We start from the raw sequence: 16901 nt of genomic DNA, 5'->3' as shown, positions 1-16901 counted from the left end.
TTCTCCTTATCAGAAATATGGTATCAAATTGCAGAAACCTCATTTAAGTTACAAAAAAAAGAATCATTTAAGAATTCCTATGATTATGGTGATTAGGAAATGATTTATACAATAAGGAAAAAGAATTTGGTTAATTAGGTTTAGGACATCCCCACACTGCCTCTAGTAGGTGTAAGTATTCTTGAAACAAAGACAAATTTGATATTTTATTCTTTATAGGTATTTTGTGGTGTCTGTTGTAATAGGAAGTGTAAACTGCAATACCTAGAAAAGGAAGCAAGAGTATGTGTAGTCTGCTATGAAACTATTAGTAAAGGTGAGTATTAACTTGATATATTTTCTTCCAGTAATTTAATATATCTTAAAATTAATTGGATTGTGACAAAGATAAACTTCTTTATTTTCTTAAGGCAAGGACCTAGTGTTGAATTATCTGGCTTAGGTGGGACATCCCAAGGCTTGGTTTCTCTTCTTTTTGTTCCACTCTCACAATTAATACTACCAATCTGGAAAGGAAGCATTCAGTTTCTGGAGTGGCAGTTCATTAACTTTTAACAGGTACCAAGTCCCTAAATGCTGCATTTCATCTGCCTATTTGTTTTTGTCATCATCATTGTCATGTTAATCATCTTAATCTAAATAAACACTTATAGATACCTACCAATAGTAGTACTCAATATTATGTATTAATAGCACAGGGCAAGATAATAGTTCACACCCTTTAGAAAATAACAACCTAAAATGAGAGTAGAAGATAAGGTGGTAATATTTATGATTTTATAAATTCACAGGACTGCCACACTATTTGCACATTTTTGTCTCATGTTTTTTTCTTTTCTCAACTTTAGAATTTTGCATATGTACACTTCCCATTATTTCTTTGGCTCTCTAATTAGCTACAATTATTAGCAATAGTCTTGGTGGTCTTTGAGTTCTCACAGGTTGTGTGTGTGTGTGTGTGTGTGTGTGTGTGTGTGTGTGTGTGTGTGTGTGTGTGTTGTGTTTTTTTCCCCAAGTCCATGTTTATTGTTTTGAGTACCACTTGGCATTTTCAAAGATTCGTTGACAGTTTAATTCCCAGCAAATATTACTTGGGCCTTTTTTGACCAGACCTGTGCACTAGCTCAGGCACTGCTTCCTGTTAGCCAGGGGAATGAATACCTGATAATAATTTGTTTTTCTCTTTTGAATGAAGATAACTTTTTTCAGCAATTCTCCAAAAAGCTCTGATGTGAGTCTGTTAGCCTGAGGTAAGCTGCTTTTCTCCCTGCTGTTGACCTCTGCTCTGGAAGATAACAAAGCGTAAATCTTTTTATGTTTCCATGTTACCACCATTGTTTATGAAGAGGTTAGTTTAAGTGCTTATAGTTGTTTTGTTTTTTCTTATGCTGTTTCAGTAGCCTAGAAGATGACTGCTGGTGCTGTTAGCCAAGGCAATCTGCTAGAATTCAGAAATTTTAGAGCAAGCTCCCACATAATTATCTCCCCCCACTTAAAAAGAAATTAAACATCCATGAAGATTTGAAACGTTGTTTATGTTGACAGGTCAGATTTTTGGGTGAGCATTCAGACATATTTTGACTCTAAGGGTCCAGGAGGGGAGAAGATGTGATCATTAAAGAAATTCAGTAGAATACTGAGATCAAGCTTTGGTTTATCAAAGAAAATACTGTGGAATGAGCTTATTTAGTTATCTGTTTAAATTTATTCTATTTTGATGTCTTATAGCATATAGTTTCATTTACGGTGCTATTTGTCATTAATTTATATGCCACAGGAGAACATAAATAAAAGTTAATACCAGCTTTAGGGTTGAAAATAATAGAAGTGATCATTTAAAATAATGGTATCAAATAAGAAGAGAAAGACGGTTCATGGGTTGTGAGACATATTCCACGAAGGATTGGAAGAAAAAGATAATTCGAATAGAGATTGTAGATAATGAGAAAGCTGTCCTGAGATTATGTGAGTTTCAAGGAAGCACACATGTGAATATCAATAAGTAGATTTGAGGCAAGTTAGAAATTACTTTAAAATCCAGGGTAAAGTGTTTGGATTTCACTTGGTTAATGGAAGCCATTTTATGAGTGCCATCATTCAGTGGCACTTGAGGAAGATTGTTTTAGCAGTGGCAGCGTTGATAGCAGATCAGTTTGGAGAAATGCTGAAGGGAGAGCTATCAGTGTTCCTTATTTTTTGGATGAAGAATCACTTAGCAGTATTCAGGCACTATTCTGCATTCTGAAGTTCAAGCAGAGAGCAAAATAGAAGCTATATTCTCATGAAATTTATGAATGTATGTAGAGATGGATAGTAAACAAAAAGATTGTGATAATACTCTAAATTAAAAAATTTAAAAAGTGTAAGAGTGATAGTTAACAGATTAGTGGCAAAAGGAAATTTTTTTTGTTTGAGATGGAGTCTCACTCTGTCACTCAGGTTGGAGTGTAGTGGTGCGATCTCAGCTCACTGCAACCTCCACCTCCCAGGCTCAAGCAGTCCTCCCACCTCAGCCTCCCTAGTAGTTGGGACCACAGGCACACACTACCACGCCCAGCTAATTTTTTGTGTTTATGGTAGAGATGCGGTTTCACCATGTTGCCCAGGCTGGTCTCAAAGCAATCCTGAGCTTAAATGATCTGCCTGCTTTGGCCTCCCAAAGTTTTGGGATTACAAGCATGAGCCACCGTGCCTGGTCTTAGGTGGTATTTTTTATAATGTGATCAGAGTAAGGCTTTATGGTAATATGACATGTGAGCAGAGTCTTGAAGGAAATGAGATAATGAAGCCGTGTGAGTACGAGAAGAACATTCTAGGCCAAGGGAATAATAGGAACAAAGATTCTAAGCTGGAGGAATACTTACTTGAAGAACAAGGAGGTCTGGGTAGCTGGGCCATAGTGAATGAGTGGGATTGTAGTGAGAGATGAGGTCAAACAGGTAACTGGGAAAGTGGAGGAGGTAGGGATGAATTATGTTGGGTCTTGTGAGACATTGTAACAACTTAAATTTTCACTTTAGGTAGCCATTAAAGGATTTTAAACAGAGGAATAAAGAGATATGATTTATGTCTAAAAGAATCTCTCTGAACTATGTTGGAAATAGACTCTAGGGGTACAAGGGCAAAAACAGAGACAGTCATGTAATAAGGGTTATTCTCTGTAGATATCAAACATACACCAGATATAATATTGAAATAACTTATTGGTAGCTTATCAAAGTGGCATGCTGCCAACTAAAGAGCCTGTGCTAGCTACTCAGACAGTATCTTTGCCAAGTGCTACTTCTTTTTCTTGATTAGCCGTTTCTTTCTTTCTCCTTACAACTTGAAAAATAGAATATTTATTGTAATTTACTTTGAAGTAAATTCCAAAAACATCTGAGATTTTAACACTATTGTTTTCCCCTTTATAGCTCAGGCATTTGAAAGGATGATGAGTCCAACTGGTTCTAATCTTAAATCTAATCATTCTGATGAATGTACTACTGTCCAGCCTCCTCAGGAGAACCAAACATCCAGTATACCTTCACCAACAACTTTGCCAGTCTCAGCACTTAAACAACCAGGTGTTGAAGGTAATAGAAGAAAACTGTGTCTTAGACTAAAGATAAATTATTGAAATAGAAATTCTCTAATGTAGCCAGAGTCTAGTCAGGAAAGAGAAACCAGACTAGGTATCAAGAGAGATTTAATACAGGGAATTGGTTACACATCCAGGCTGGAAGACTGGAAGAGCAAAAAGGCTGTGCTCAAGTGCCTCAGCAATTAGTAACTGCAGGAAGCAACCACCACAACTGGAGTTTGGGGCTACAAAAGGGGAGAGGCTAGAGCTCAGTACAGGAGCACCAGGAGGTGCTTGGATCTCAGATGTGGGAGTCAGAAGCCATGGTCACAGCACCATGAAGAGGCCTCATATAGTTGGTGCTCAGATGACTAAAGTAGACCTCCAGATTTGATGTTAGGAGTACTGAAAATCATGAGTCTAGCAGCTGTATCTGTTGGTGGTGCTGCTGCAAAGATCCTGGCAGGAACCAGAAACAAAGAATTCCTTCTTATTTCTTCCCACCTTATGGTCTCCCACCAGTGCCTGCTATTGGAAAAAGCTGACCAAAGCCAGTAACAAGAGAGTCTGGGAATTGCACTTTCCAGACTTCCAACCTGGCATCCAAGAGCCCACTGTAGAGGGTGAGCTTGGGTTTGAGAGGCAATAGGTAAATAATTGTTCTATCTCCGTTTCCTTAAAAATCTATTTTTAATTGTGTATTTTACCACAGTAATAATGTTTTTTAAATCTATTTTTAAATCTTTGAGTTGTCTGTTCTTTTTTACAACCTGTCATCAATTAGCATCTTGGGTAAGGCACATGTAGGTCTTTAAATATGAATTATTAGTCTGTAACATGCTAGAAAAGAATCGTAAGTATCAGTTAAAGGCAAATTTGAATCCTTCTATTTTTGTGGACTTCAGTTTATTACTCTGTAACTATTTTCCATTTATTATAATGAAATAAGGAGACTCAGCATTATATGGTCGTATATTATAGCTCTAAAGATGAATAATTTTTGTTTGAAAATATGTATATATTCTATTGATAACCCAAATGATTAAATTATAAAAATGTTGCAAATACAAGAAAGATATCTTATTTAATATGTCTACCTACATTGCAAAAAATATGTATATATAATTCAAATTTTTTCAGAGTTATCTTTATGATGTTCTGGAAAGTAGACATTGAACCTTTTTTTTTTATTTAAAAAGTATTGTTCTAAAATCATCTGGCAGAGATTTTCATAACCTTCCTCTATGGATGCTTTGTAAGAAAAGAGAAAAATGTTTATGCTGATATCTAGTTATTTCCTTCAGATTTGAAAGGAAATAGATACTTATGAATAAAATTCAGTATCCACATTATAAGAACAAAAAATGTTATGCTTCTCTTGTTAAATAAAAGAAAGAAATGTCCTGTGGTAGTAAGAAATGTCCTGTGATATTAAGACATTTCAAGTGATCCTGTTACCTTTTTTTAGGTTTTTAAATTTCTTTTTTTCTTTATATATATATATATATATGAAGAATATATAGATAAGCAATATATATATATGCTTCAGTCTACTGCACTTTTCATCACTGTACTTTAGTCCCTAAATTTTATTCAGTCTCTACTCCTTACTCACACAAACAGCCTCAATAATACAGGCTTTAAATCGTCCTTCCCTATTGTCTTTAAGGTGTAATCTCTCCTATCTACTCCTCTTCAGAGTGATTCCCAGAGCCACCTCTGGTCTAATATGCTATGAATTAGATAGATCTCCTGTCCATTCCTTTTCATAGTATATTATTGCCAAGGCCACTCCTACTCCCTTTGTACGAATTAGATAGAAACAGACTCCACTCAGGGTAGAGGAATCACAAAAGGCCATTTCTCTAGATCTTTGTAGCCCTGAGAATTCAAGGGTTGCCAGTGGATAGCAAAAAGCTTTTGAAAACATTTCACAATCTATTTGGCATTAAATCATTGCCATATTACCAGATTCAAATGTTTTACTTTTTCAATTAATTCTAGGACTATGTTCCAAAGAACAGAAGAGAGTATGGTTTGCAGATGGTATATTGCCCAATGGTGAAGTTGCAGATACAACAAAATTATCATCTGGAAGTAAAAGATGTTCTGAAGACTTTAGTCCTCTCTCACCTGATATGCCTATGGTAAGGAATTCAAAGAATAACTTAATTGACTAAACAAAATTTTATTTCGTAGATAATTCCTGGTATGATTATTAGAGTGCTTTTTTTTTTTTTTAACACTTTGAGCTTCCTAAAATAAGAGATGTATTGATATAGTGAATATATTTTAGATTTTACCCCCTTTAAAAAAAAGAGAGAGACAGTCTTGCTGTGTCGTCCAGGCTGGAGTGCAGTGGCATGATTAACACTCACTGCAGGCTCCAACTCCTGGGCTCAAGTGATGCTTCCACTTCAGCCTCCCAAGTAGCTGAGACCACAGAAGTGAGCCACCATGCCTGGTTTAGACTTTACTGTTAAAAAAAATGTTTTTTTAATTACTTTTTTTTTAGAGATGTGGTCTCACTATTTTGCCCAGGCTGGTCTCAAACTCCTGATCTTTAGTAATCCTCCCATCTCATCCTCCTGAGTCATTGAGATTACTGGTATAAATCACCACACCTGGCAGATTTTACCTTTTTTTTTTTTTTTTTTTGAGATGGAGTTTCTGTCACCCAGGCTGGAGTGCAGTGGCGCGATTTCAGCTCACTGCAACTTCTGCCTCCCGGATTCAAGCGATTCTCCTGCCTCAGCCTCCCGAGTAGCTGGGATTACAGGCATCCACCACCACACCTGACTAATTTTTGTATTTTTAGTAGAGACGAGGTTTCACCATGTTGGCCAGGCTGGTCTCAAACTCCTGACCTCAAGTTATCTGCCCATCTCAGCCTCCCAAAGTGCTGGTTATTACAGGAGTGAGCTACCGCGCCTGGCCCAGATTTTACCTTTTTTAAATGTCAGTTTAAGAGACTGGTTCTCACACTTTCAGCTTCAGGACGCCTTTATACTCTTATTGAGAACCCTCAAGTGCTATAGATTTCGTGGGTTATACCTATTGATAATTACTATATTAAAATTCAGAAATTTAAAAAATATTTATTAACTAATTACAAAATAAGGCTATTACATTAGCAGAAATAATATTTTATGACATTTTTTTCAGAACAAAAGTTGAGTGAGAATAATGGCATTATTTTACATTTTTGCCAATTTCTTTAATGTCTGGCTTAATAGAAGACAAACATATTCTCACATCTGGTTCTACATTCTATGTGTTTTGATATGTTATTTTTTTTGTTAAATTATATGAAAAAAATTCTAGGACCTCACCAATTCCCTGAAAGTGTCTTGGGGACCCCAGGGATCTCTGAACCACATTTTGAGAACCAGTGGTATGGGGAAATGTAACTGAGATTTAGTAATTTAATTTATACTAATATCTATTTAGTTATTTTCAGACATTCAAGAAAGTATGTGATGGTGATATTTATGCTTACATTTACACAAATGTGCTAGGTGTTAAACAGAAGATATATAATATAGAATCCAGATCACTAAGAATTCTCATTGTAAAGTGGCACATACTCATAGAAGCACCTATTAATGTATGAATTAGTAATGTTTTATGCATTAAATAGATTTATTGAGCATCACTTTGTGCCAGTCACCTGGTCGATTCTGGGTACGTATATTAGAAAAGATGGATACTAGGCCTGGCGCGGTGGCTCATGCCTGTAATCCCAGCACTTTGGGAGGCCGAGGTGGGCGGATCATCTGAGATCAGGAGTTCAAGACCGCCTAACCAACATGGCAAAACCCCGTCTCTACTAAAAAAAATACAAACATTAGCCAGGTATTGTGGCGCACACCTGTAGTCTCAGCTACTAGGGGAGACTGAGGCAGGAGAAAATCACTTGAACCCAGGAGGCAGAGGTTGCAGTGAGCCAAGATTGTGCCAGTGTACTGCAGCCTGGACAACAGGATGAGACTCCATCTCAAAAAAAAAAATAAAAATAAAAAAGAGAGAGAGAAAAGATGGATACTTATCAGCTCTGTTGAAATTTACATTTGGTAGAAACATATGCTGTTTGTCAAGAGTTCATGAGCTAGACTTTACAAATAGCCGTAATTACCATGGGTATGTTTCCTAGCTAGCATGCACTGTCAATCTGTATTAATGAAAACTCTCAACGGGCTAGTAAATACTGAGTTCATAAATGGTTCTTATTTAATAGTGACTTTGTACAGTCTAAAAAGAAAAAGGCTTTATTGAAATAGTCTTTATGGGTAATTTTTTCCAGGTGGTTACTCTTGTGGAATATAGCTAACGCACTGCTTCCTAACCACTCCCCTCCCCTTCTTCCTGCCTTGTCCCTCCTCCCTGCCTACCCAAGGGTTTTTGGCTATCATAAGAAGGGGAGAGACTTGGATTGAACTAAGTTTGCTCACTGTGTGATATGTTATGGGATCTTGAAGTTCTTCTTGCCTCATTTTTTCCAATCTTAATATTAAGTCATTAATACCTGCCTGAGCATGCAGTAAAACTAAAACCTTATGCTTCTTAATTCCTTATGCTCCTGAATTTGAAGAATCAAAATGGTACTGTTTCTTGGGAAATTTTACTTTAAGAGAATTTCTGAACCCATTTTGGTTTTTATTTATTCTTATTAAAAAGATATGTTTGGCTATAGTGATCTTATTTCATAGTTGAACAGAGAATATGAACTGATTTGTTAATTTTTTTATTACATGTTTTACAGACAGTAAACACAGTGGATCATTCCCATTCTACTACAGTGGAAAAGCCAAACAATGAGACAGGAGATATTACAAGAAATGAGATAATTCAGAGTCCTATTTCTCAGGTTCCATCAGTGGAAAAATTGTCTATGAACACAGGAAATGAGGGGTTACCTACTTCTGGTTCATTTACACTAGATGATGATGTTTTTGCAGAAACTGAAGAACCATCTAGTCCTACTGGTGTCTTAGTTAACAGCAATTTACCTATTGCTAGTATTTCAGATTATAGGTTACTGTGTGATATTAACAAGTATGTCTGCAATAAGATTAGTCTTCTACCTAATGATGAGGACAGTTTGCCCCCACTTCTGGTTGCATCTGGAGAAAAGGGATCAGGTAGGGAAGCAGTTATTTAAATTTAAAAAGATTTAAAATTATATACTGATGAATTTTATCTGTGACATATGAAATGTATTTTTTTAACTTAGTTTGGTTGCAATATGTACTAAGGCTGGTAACTTTTGTTTACAGAAAGTCTTATATAAAAACAAATTCTAAAAATATTTGAACTTTTATGATCCATTTATCACATCTGGTCCACTAATTTCGAATGATTAAGTCTATGAGGGAAGCTCATAGACTTTTAGCCCGAAGAAATATTTCCATTGTATTAGAATTTTGACACTGCATTATTACTATTTTTTTTTAGGAGCATGATACCCAAAGAAAAGAGCATTAGATTGGATGGCAAAGCTAGGAATTTTAGTTCCTTGTCTGCTACTTTTTACATCTATGACTTGTAGTGTGTTAATCTCCTTGGGCCCCAGTTTCCTTTGTAAATAGAACCTAGATGATTTCTAAGGTCCTTTTCAAGCAGGAGATTCTATGGCTAACCCCCACCCCAGAGTGGTTTCTAGGATAGACACTTGTCACTCCAGGCATTATGTCACATTCTGCAATATGAAATGGCGGTTCTCTGCGTGATAATGTAGGGGAATGAAGCTTTGGATTTCTGTTCTGTCAGTGGGAGCCATTACATGAACCTAGCTGTAGTGGCAAAAATATAGTAAGCCCTGTTCTTTGTATGCCATGCATATCTTTCTATTGATTGTCAAGATCTTTTTTTTTGCTACCTGGTCACTGATATAGGCATATGGTAGCAAGTAGCTGATATGGGCACGTGGTAACAAGCAGCATATATAGCGTGGCTCTAGACTATTTTCATAGACTTGTAAATATCAAAAATTATAAATGGAGTGCTTACCAAACTGGAATCTACTTTATAAAAACGTTTGTCTTCAAACTTTGAAGGTGCTAAAATTATATACATTTGCTGTTTAATCAACAGTATAAATATACTATATGTAATATATGCATTACAGTATTAGTAACTACATGGAAAGAGATAAAAATTAGTATATAACAGTTGTCTGGGGTGTTGATTTTATGAAACATGTTTGCTTCTGTTTTTAAATTTGATCAGGCCACTGGTGGATTTATAAATTTTTTTCATTTGTAAGCATGTTTAACAGGATATTTATCCTGATTAATATATTACTTTCATCATTTAGTGCCTGTAGTAGAAGAACATCCATCTCATGAGCAGATCATTTTGCTTCTTGAAGGTGAAGGCTTTCATCCTGTTACATTTGTCCTAAATGCTAATCTACTCGTCAATGTCAAATTCATATTTTGTAAGTAATAATTTATCCTTATTTGCTTAATTGGTAAGCAGGATTTCTGAATTAATTACATCTTCAGGTTAGATTTTGACTGGCCATGGTGAAAAATAAGCAGGATTGGATATTGGTTTTTCAGCCAGATATGACTGTAAATAAATTTTGCAAATTTATGTTCAGTAGGACTTGAAACATGAGCTTACAGATTTTTATTAGCATCCCTGTCAATCTTAGGTTAAGGTCATGAGCTTATATAACTGAGCTGTATTTTGATACTCATGATACAATTGACTATATTTCCTGTGGCTTTTAGATAAATTGAAGTTTGGTAACTGAAATAAGCAGGAACCCTGATTTAGTAGCAATAAAGACAGTTTTAAAGTAAGTGACATGTGACCTAATTAAAAAGGAAGTAATCATTAATAATTAATAATCCTCACTACTCCATAATGTATCTGTCAGCTTTTCATTCTATTTGAAACTAAATTCTTATCCACTACATTTCAGCATTTAGTGCATCTTTTATTTTAGTGTTATTTATTAATTGGCTCCCTATGATAATCCTTTTTCTTACTTTATATGAATCTTATACAATTCAATTTAAGGTTTTCATAAGGAGAACTTTGGGAACACAAGGAATTTGAAAAGTTATGTTAAATGCAAAAACAATTGTTCTTAGTTTTTTGACTAATAGAAGTTGACATTAATAGTTATATTCTTTTATCATCTAAGTTTCCTCAGACAAATATTGGTACTTTTCAACCAATGGATTGCATGGCTTGGGACAGGCAGAAATTATTATTCTATTGTTATGTTTGCCAAATGAAGATACTATTCCTAAGGACATCTTCAGACTATTTATCACCATATATAAGGATGCTCTAAAAGGTATGGCATTTTATTTTGAACTGTTCAGACTGGGGAATGGATAAATTAGTTAAAGGCATTTATGGTTTTGGCTGTGCTAGCTATACTAAAGATTTATTTCTGTGAAGAGATTGCTGATTTCTGAAAATAGCTTAATAATTATTTTGTCTCCTTAAAACTAGCATTTTATGTGATTAGTGTCTATGCAGATTTTTGTATTTTAAAAATGGAAATATATCCTTTTTGTTTTGTTTTGTTTTGTTTTTTTTTTTGAGACAGTGTCTCCACCCAGGCTGGAGTGCAGTGGCACTATCTTGGTTCACTGCAACCTCTGCTTCCCGGGTTCAAGTGATTCTTCTGCCTCTGCCTCTCAGGTAGTTGGGATTACAGGCACATGCCATCATGCCCAGCTAATTTTTGTACTTTTAGTAGAGGCAGGGTTTCACCATGCTGGCCAGGCTGGTCTAGAACTTCTGACCTCAAGTGATCCGCCCGCCTCAGTCTCCCAAAGTGCTGGGATTACAGGCGTGAGCCACTGTGCCTGGCCTGCCTCCTTGATTTTTCAGTGTATCTATGTAATTTCCTTACTGTCTGTACAAGACTAGGAGATTTGATAATTTTTCACTTGACCATGCCATAAGGAGAAAAATTGGAAGGTTGGAAACATTTTCAAATTTTTGTTCATAATCCCCAATATCTAGGAATAACTGGGAGCTTTGTGTACAGAAGGTATTCAATAGATGCTTTTGCAAGAACAGAAATAAGAAAAAAAATCTATAGTGTCTTAACTTCAGACAGTTTATATTGGGACACTTTATATGTATTGGATCAGTTTTTTGGATTTTGGACAAACTCAGAACATTTCTTCAAAACAATAACAAAACAACTTAAAATCTTTTTACTAATGATTTTATTTGCAGGAAAATACATAGAAAACTTGGACAATATTACCTTTACTGAGAGTTTTCTCAGTAGCAAGGATCACGGAGGATTCCTGTTTATTACACCTACTTTTCAGAAACTTGATGATCTCTCATTACCAAGTAATCCTTTTCTTTGTGGAATTCTTATCCAGAAGCTTGAGATTCCCTGGGCAAAGGTTTTTCCTATGCGTTTAATGTTGAGATTGGGTGCAGAATATAAAGGTAAGTTTTAGAGTAATAAGTTAAATTGCATATTTTCAAATATACTGAATGTAAAGACTTTCAGGGAGTCATTAAAATCAATTTTAATGGATTAATGGAACTACTTTTGTTTTGCTATGCTTTTAAAGTTCTAAGACAACCCTCTTCTACTACCAGGTTGGTCTAGATAACTGTGGTATGTCTTCAAGTTTCTAGATGTTCATAAGTTCTTTTATTACCTAAAACTTTTCTTCTTAAATTTCAGAACAAAACAGAAAACTTTCACAGTGCAGGTTGAGTATGCCATATCTGAAATGTATTGGATCAGTTTTTTGGATTTTGGACTTTTTCAGATTTTGGAATATTCGCAGAGTACATACCAGTTGAGCATCCCAAATTCAAAATGTGAAATGCTCCAGTGAGCATTTCTTTTGAGCATCACGTTGGCATTTGAAAAAGTTATAGACCGGGCATGGTGGCTCACGCCTGTAATCCCAGCACTTTGGAAGGCCAAGGCGGGCAGATCACATGAGGTCAGGAGTTCGAGACCAGCCTGGCCAACATGGTGAAACCCTGTCTCTACTAAAAATACAAAAATTAGCTGGATGAGGTGGCAGGCGCCTGTAATTGCAGCTACTTAGGAGGCTGAGGCAGGACAATCACCTGAACCCAGGAGGCAGATTCGCAGTGAGCTAAGATTGTGCCTCTGCATTCCAGCCAGGGTGACAGAGCAAGACTACGTCTCAAAAAAAAAAAAAAAAAAGTTACAGATTTTAGAGCATTTTGGATTTTAGGTTTTTAGATTTGGGATGTTCAATATGTGTTAATTACTTTTGCTAAAATTTTCTCAAAAGCGTATACTATTGGGAGTTTGTTATGTTGCCTGCATATTAAGAAGATAAATCGTTGCGTCTCTCAATTTTTCTATATCATAAAGCCAGACATAAAGGATTTTTGGGTTAGCAGTGCTATTGTTTTCAGTTACTCACTATAATTAAAAGCTAACTATTTTTAGGGAAGGAAGTACTTAAAAATTGTGGTTATTTTTCTAAGCTTGATGATTCTTATTTTTATATTCTGATGTTTGTCTCTCAAAGGTGATAGAGCCTGTATCATTCATGTGTATGTACATGTGTGTGTATTTACTTATCTACCCTTGACACAACTGGTGATTCTAAAGCTGCTGTGATGTTTATATATATGCTTATTTCTGAGTTAGAATCATTTCTAGTGTTAAACTTTTTTGAATTCCCACTGTATCTTTTATCTGACTTTTTTCAAGAAATAATATATTTATTGCATTTGAAGTATATCACGTCTAATGAACTTTTTAGACATTTGATTCTAATATAATTTGGTAGGGATTTTCTTGGAGGAAAATTAAATGTTGAGAAGCTATAAAAGTGGTGATTACTATTTCGGAATAGACAAATTGAGAGAAAGAGATAATCTATTTGGAAATTTTATTAAACTGTGATTTTGTGGATGGGGGTTCTTTACCATTTAGGATTTACATGTGTGATGCTATTAACTTGTGGGAAAAGTAACAAAATTTAATTTGCATCTCAGGTTTTGTACTGTGTGAAACAAAGAGCTTAAGAAATTTCACTTTAAGCCAAATGTTTCATCAATGCAGCCCAGTATTTTGCCTCTAATTTAATATTTGAATGCTTTTTTTAATAGAAGATTAGGGGAATAAACTAGCTAATCAAATTATTATGGAAGATGTAAGTATGGCCAGTATTTTGGCCAGTAGTACTTCTAGATAGTAAGTTTTCTCACACTGAAGGTTGGAGAATCATGGAGCAATATGAAGGACTTATCATAAATCACGGGGACTGGAACTGCAAAGCTATGATAAGCTATTTAGTGGTAATGAGGGGAAATTGTCAGTTATACACAGAAGTTAATTCACCTCAGCTGTTTTCTGAATTCTTTCTGTTCTGCTAGATTTTACATAGACTGGCACTTTGACATTGTTGGTGCCCATGTCTTTTTAGATGTGAACTGTGTGTGTGTCTGTGTGTGTATTTTGTTACAGAGGTAATGTGAAAAAGCTAATGTGAAAGTTAAAGTCCCAAGAATAAAGACTGAAAGTAACTGTCTCAAATTAGTAATTTTTAAATGCTTTTGAAAATATCTGTGGTTTTATGTTGAGATCACTGGTTTTGAATACCATTAAATGTTCAAATAGATGATTTATGAGGTCCCTTTGTAACTCAGATAGTATGTCATTCTAAGCCATAACCTGTTGAGAATAGTGTTTTAAACAAAACTACCTCTTCATATTGCAAAGGTTGCCCCCTCATTCATATAAGGCAAAAAGCTAGCAGTTAATCATTTCCTTTATCATTTTTATGTCTTTTCACACTAATATCTTGTATTTTTTTCAAATCTAGACCCTCTGTCTTTCAAATAACTTAGTTGCCTTTTTAGAATTACAAAATATGTTTGTACTAGCAAGAAAATGACTACTTTGACTTAAGTCTTTAAAGCAGCTAATGTTGGGTATGTGGTGTTTCTTTAGAATTTTAAGGAAGTATATTTGTATAATAGGCATTAGAGAGATTAGTTTGCTTAAGACCTAACTTGAGAACTGAAGGTTACAAATGTGTCTGTGTCTTATCACTATAGAAATAGTCTTGCCTTCCTTTCCTTCAGAGTGCCTGCTGTGTTACCAGTAAGGTCTCTTTTCCTTTTTGGTGTCCAGAATTTATGGTGCCCTAAAGAAAGAACATAGTTAGGTGGCCGACCTCATGTCCCTTCCCTTTTTGGGCATTGGTTTCCCTGACTCTATCTGTATATTTCTTTTTTTTTTTTTGAGACGGAGTCTCACTCTGTCGCCCAGTTTGGAGTGCAGTGGCGCGATCTTGGCTCACTGCAAGCTTCGCCTCCCGGGTTCACGCCATTCTCCTGCCTCAGCCTCCCAAGTAGCTGGGACTACAGGTGCCCGCCACCACACCCGGCTAATTTTGTTTTTGTATTTTTAGTAGAGACAGGGTTTCACCACGTTAGCCAGGATGGTCTCGATCTCCTGACCTCGTCATTCACCCGCCTTGGCCTCCCAAAGTGCTGGGATGACAGGCGTGAGCCACCACGGCCAGCCCCAGTATATTTCTTTTATCATGCTGAACCAAGAACTTTAAAAGTTTACTACCATTCATAAATTAGCACAATTGAATATTAATTATAAATGCCTTAAAAGTCTTTAGTTCTTTGTATTTCTCTTTAAATTATCAGAAACATATATTGTTCTAACCAATTATCATAATTTTCCACCCCCTATAATTTTGTGGAAACATGATGTATAATGAAAAGATGAAATACTCTCGAATCAGACAAGCCTAGTTTCAAATCTGTTTCACCAATTATTAGTCACTAGGAGCAAGTTGATTAATTTCTGTGTCTCAACTTTCTCATTTATGAAATAGTATAGACACACTCCATTAGGTTGTTGAATTTAAATAAGATAATGTATGTATAGTTCCCAGTCCAATGTAGCATCTAGTAGATACATAGATACACAGTAAGTGTTAATATTGTCTCTTGGCTGGGTGTGGTGGCTCATGCCTGTAATCCCAGCACTTTGGGAGGCCGAGGTGGGTGGATCACCTGAGGTCAGAAGTTTGAGATCAGCCTGGTCAACATGGTGAAACCCTGTCTCTACTAAAAATACAAAAATTAGCCAGGTGTTGTGGCACATGCCTATAATCCCAGCTACTTGGGAGGCTGAGGCAGGAGAATTACTTGAACCCGGGAAGTGGAGGTTGCAATGAGTCGAGATTGCACCGCTGCACTCCAGCCTGGGCAACAGAGTGAGACCTTGTCTCAAAAACAAAAAAAAATTATCTCTCACTTTCCCCTAAGAACTGATTGAGTGATATTTATACATAATGTTTGTTTGTAAAATGAGAGTTGAAGGTAATAAATTCAATAATTTGGGGGTGTTTTTGTTGATAGTAACCAGTTTTCCTTTCTTATATATAGCATATCCTGCTCCTCTAACAAGCATCAGAGGCCGAAAACCTCTTTTTGGAGAAATAGGACACACTATTATGAACTTACTTGTTGTGAGTAATTGAACTATTTTATTAGGTATTTTTATACTGTTACTTTAAAACTTTATTTAGCAAAGTTTATACATTTATATTTTCCTACTTTAATTTGCCATATTTGGTATAATGACCATTCATTTACAATAAATCCTAATTATTTTAACATTAGTGCTCAGTTTTTGACGAATTGCTCTTTAGAACGTACTATCTCCTCATGTACGTGTACCTGATTCTAAGTGCCTTTTGATTCATTCTCCTGCAGTTCTTGGATATTTAGGTAATGTAAGAACTCTATACAGACCTCTTAAAGTTGTTGAAACTTTTGTAAATGTATTAGTAAAGTCAGTCAGTCTTGTGATTTTGAGCAAATTATGGCCTTAGTTTTCTCATTTATAATAGGAAGTGTTGGATTAGATGATAATCTAAAGTTCCCTTCCACCTATACTTTTTGTAATTTTGCGTTTCCCTGTTACCATAGAAAAATGTTTCAGTGGACTCACTTTTATTTATCCATGCCTAGTTTGAAGACCTTTTCTATTTTGGAAGTTCTGTAACTAGAAAGAGGAGATACCCTAAATACTACAAAGTTTTTCCTGAGAATGATATTCTTTATTACTGTTGTGGAGAAGGATTTCTTAAAGAAGGATTTAATGGATAGAAAAATACTCATGGTTAGTAGTTTATGGTAATGCAATTATTCTGTGTAGGACCTTCGAAATTACCAGTATACCTTGCATAATATAGATCAACTGTTGATTCATATGGAAATGGGAAAAAGCTGCATAAAAATACCACGGAAAAAGTACAGCGATGTAAGTATAATTGTTTTATTCAAATGACAATTATTGAACATTAGAGTTCCTTAGAAT

The 16901-nt window shown here is 35.5% G+C and overlaps 1 protein-coding gene across 6 annotated transcripts in view; it reads left to right on the top strand.

The window, feature by feature from the left end:
• The window catches only part of ZFYVE16 (zinc finger FYVE-type containing 16), a 74321-nt gene that overhangs the window by 35058 nt on the left and 22362 nt on the right, over window positions 1-16901 (top strand). For all 6 annotated transcript variants that reach the window (XM_055366945.2, XM_055366943.2, XM_019013615.4 and 3 more), the window contains 9 exons: window positions 220-316; window positions 3414-3575; window positions 5567-5709; window positions 8325-8703; window positions 9879-10001; window positions 10719-10874; window positions 11774-11998; window positions 15965-16047; window positions 16740-16844. In XM_055366945.2, coding sequence (XP_055222920.2) covers window positions 220-316; window positions 3414-3575; window positions 5567-5709; window positions 8325-8703; window positions 9879-10001; window positions 10719-10874; window positions 11774-11998; window positions 15965-16047; window positions 16740-16844 — 1473 coding nt within the window. The remainder of the gene's footprint in view (window positions 1-219; window positions 317-3413; window positions 3576-5566; window positions 5710-8324; window positions 8704-9878; window positions 10002-10718; window positions 10875-11773; window positions 11999-15964; window positions 16048-16739; window positions 16845-16901) is intronic.

Source organism: Gorilla gorilla, chromosome 19 (genome assembly GCF_029281585.2).
Source record: "Gorilla gorilla gorilla isolate KB3781 chromosome 19, NHGRI_mGorGor1-v2.1_pri, whole genome shotgun sequence".
NCBI lineage: Eukaryota > Metazoa > Chordata > Mammalia > Primates > Hominidae > Gorilla > Gorilla gorilla.
The sequence above is the reverse complement of the archived record's forward strand: the minus strand, read 5'-3'. Positions and strand labels throughout refer to the sequence as shown.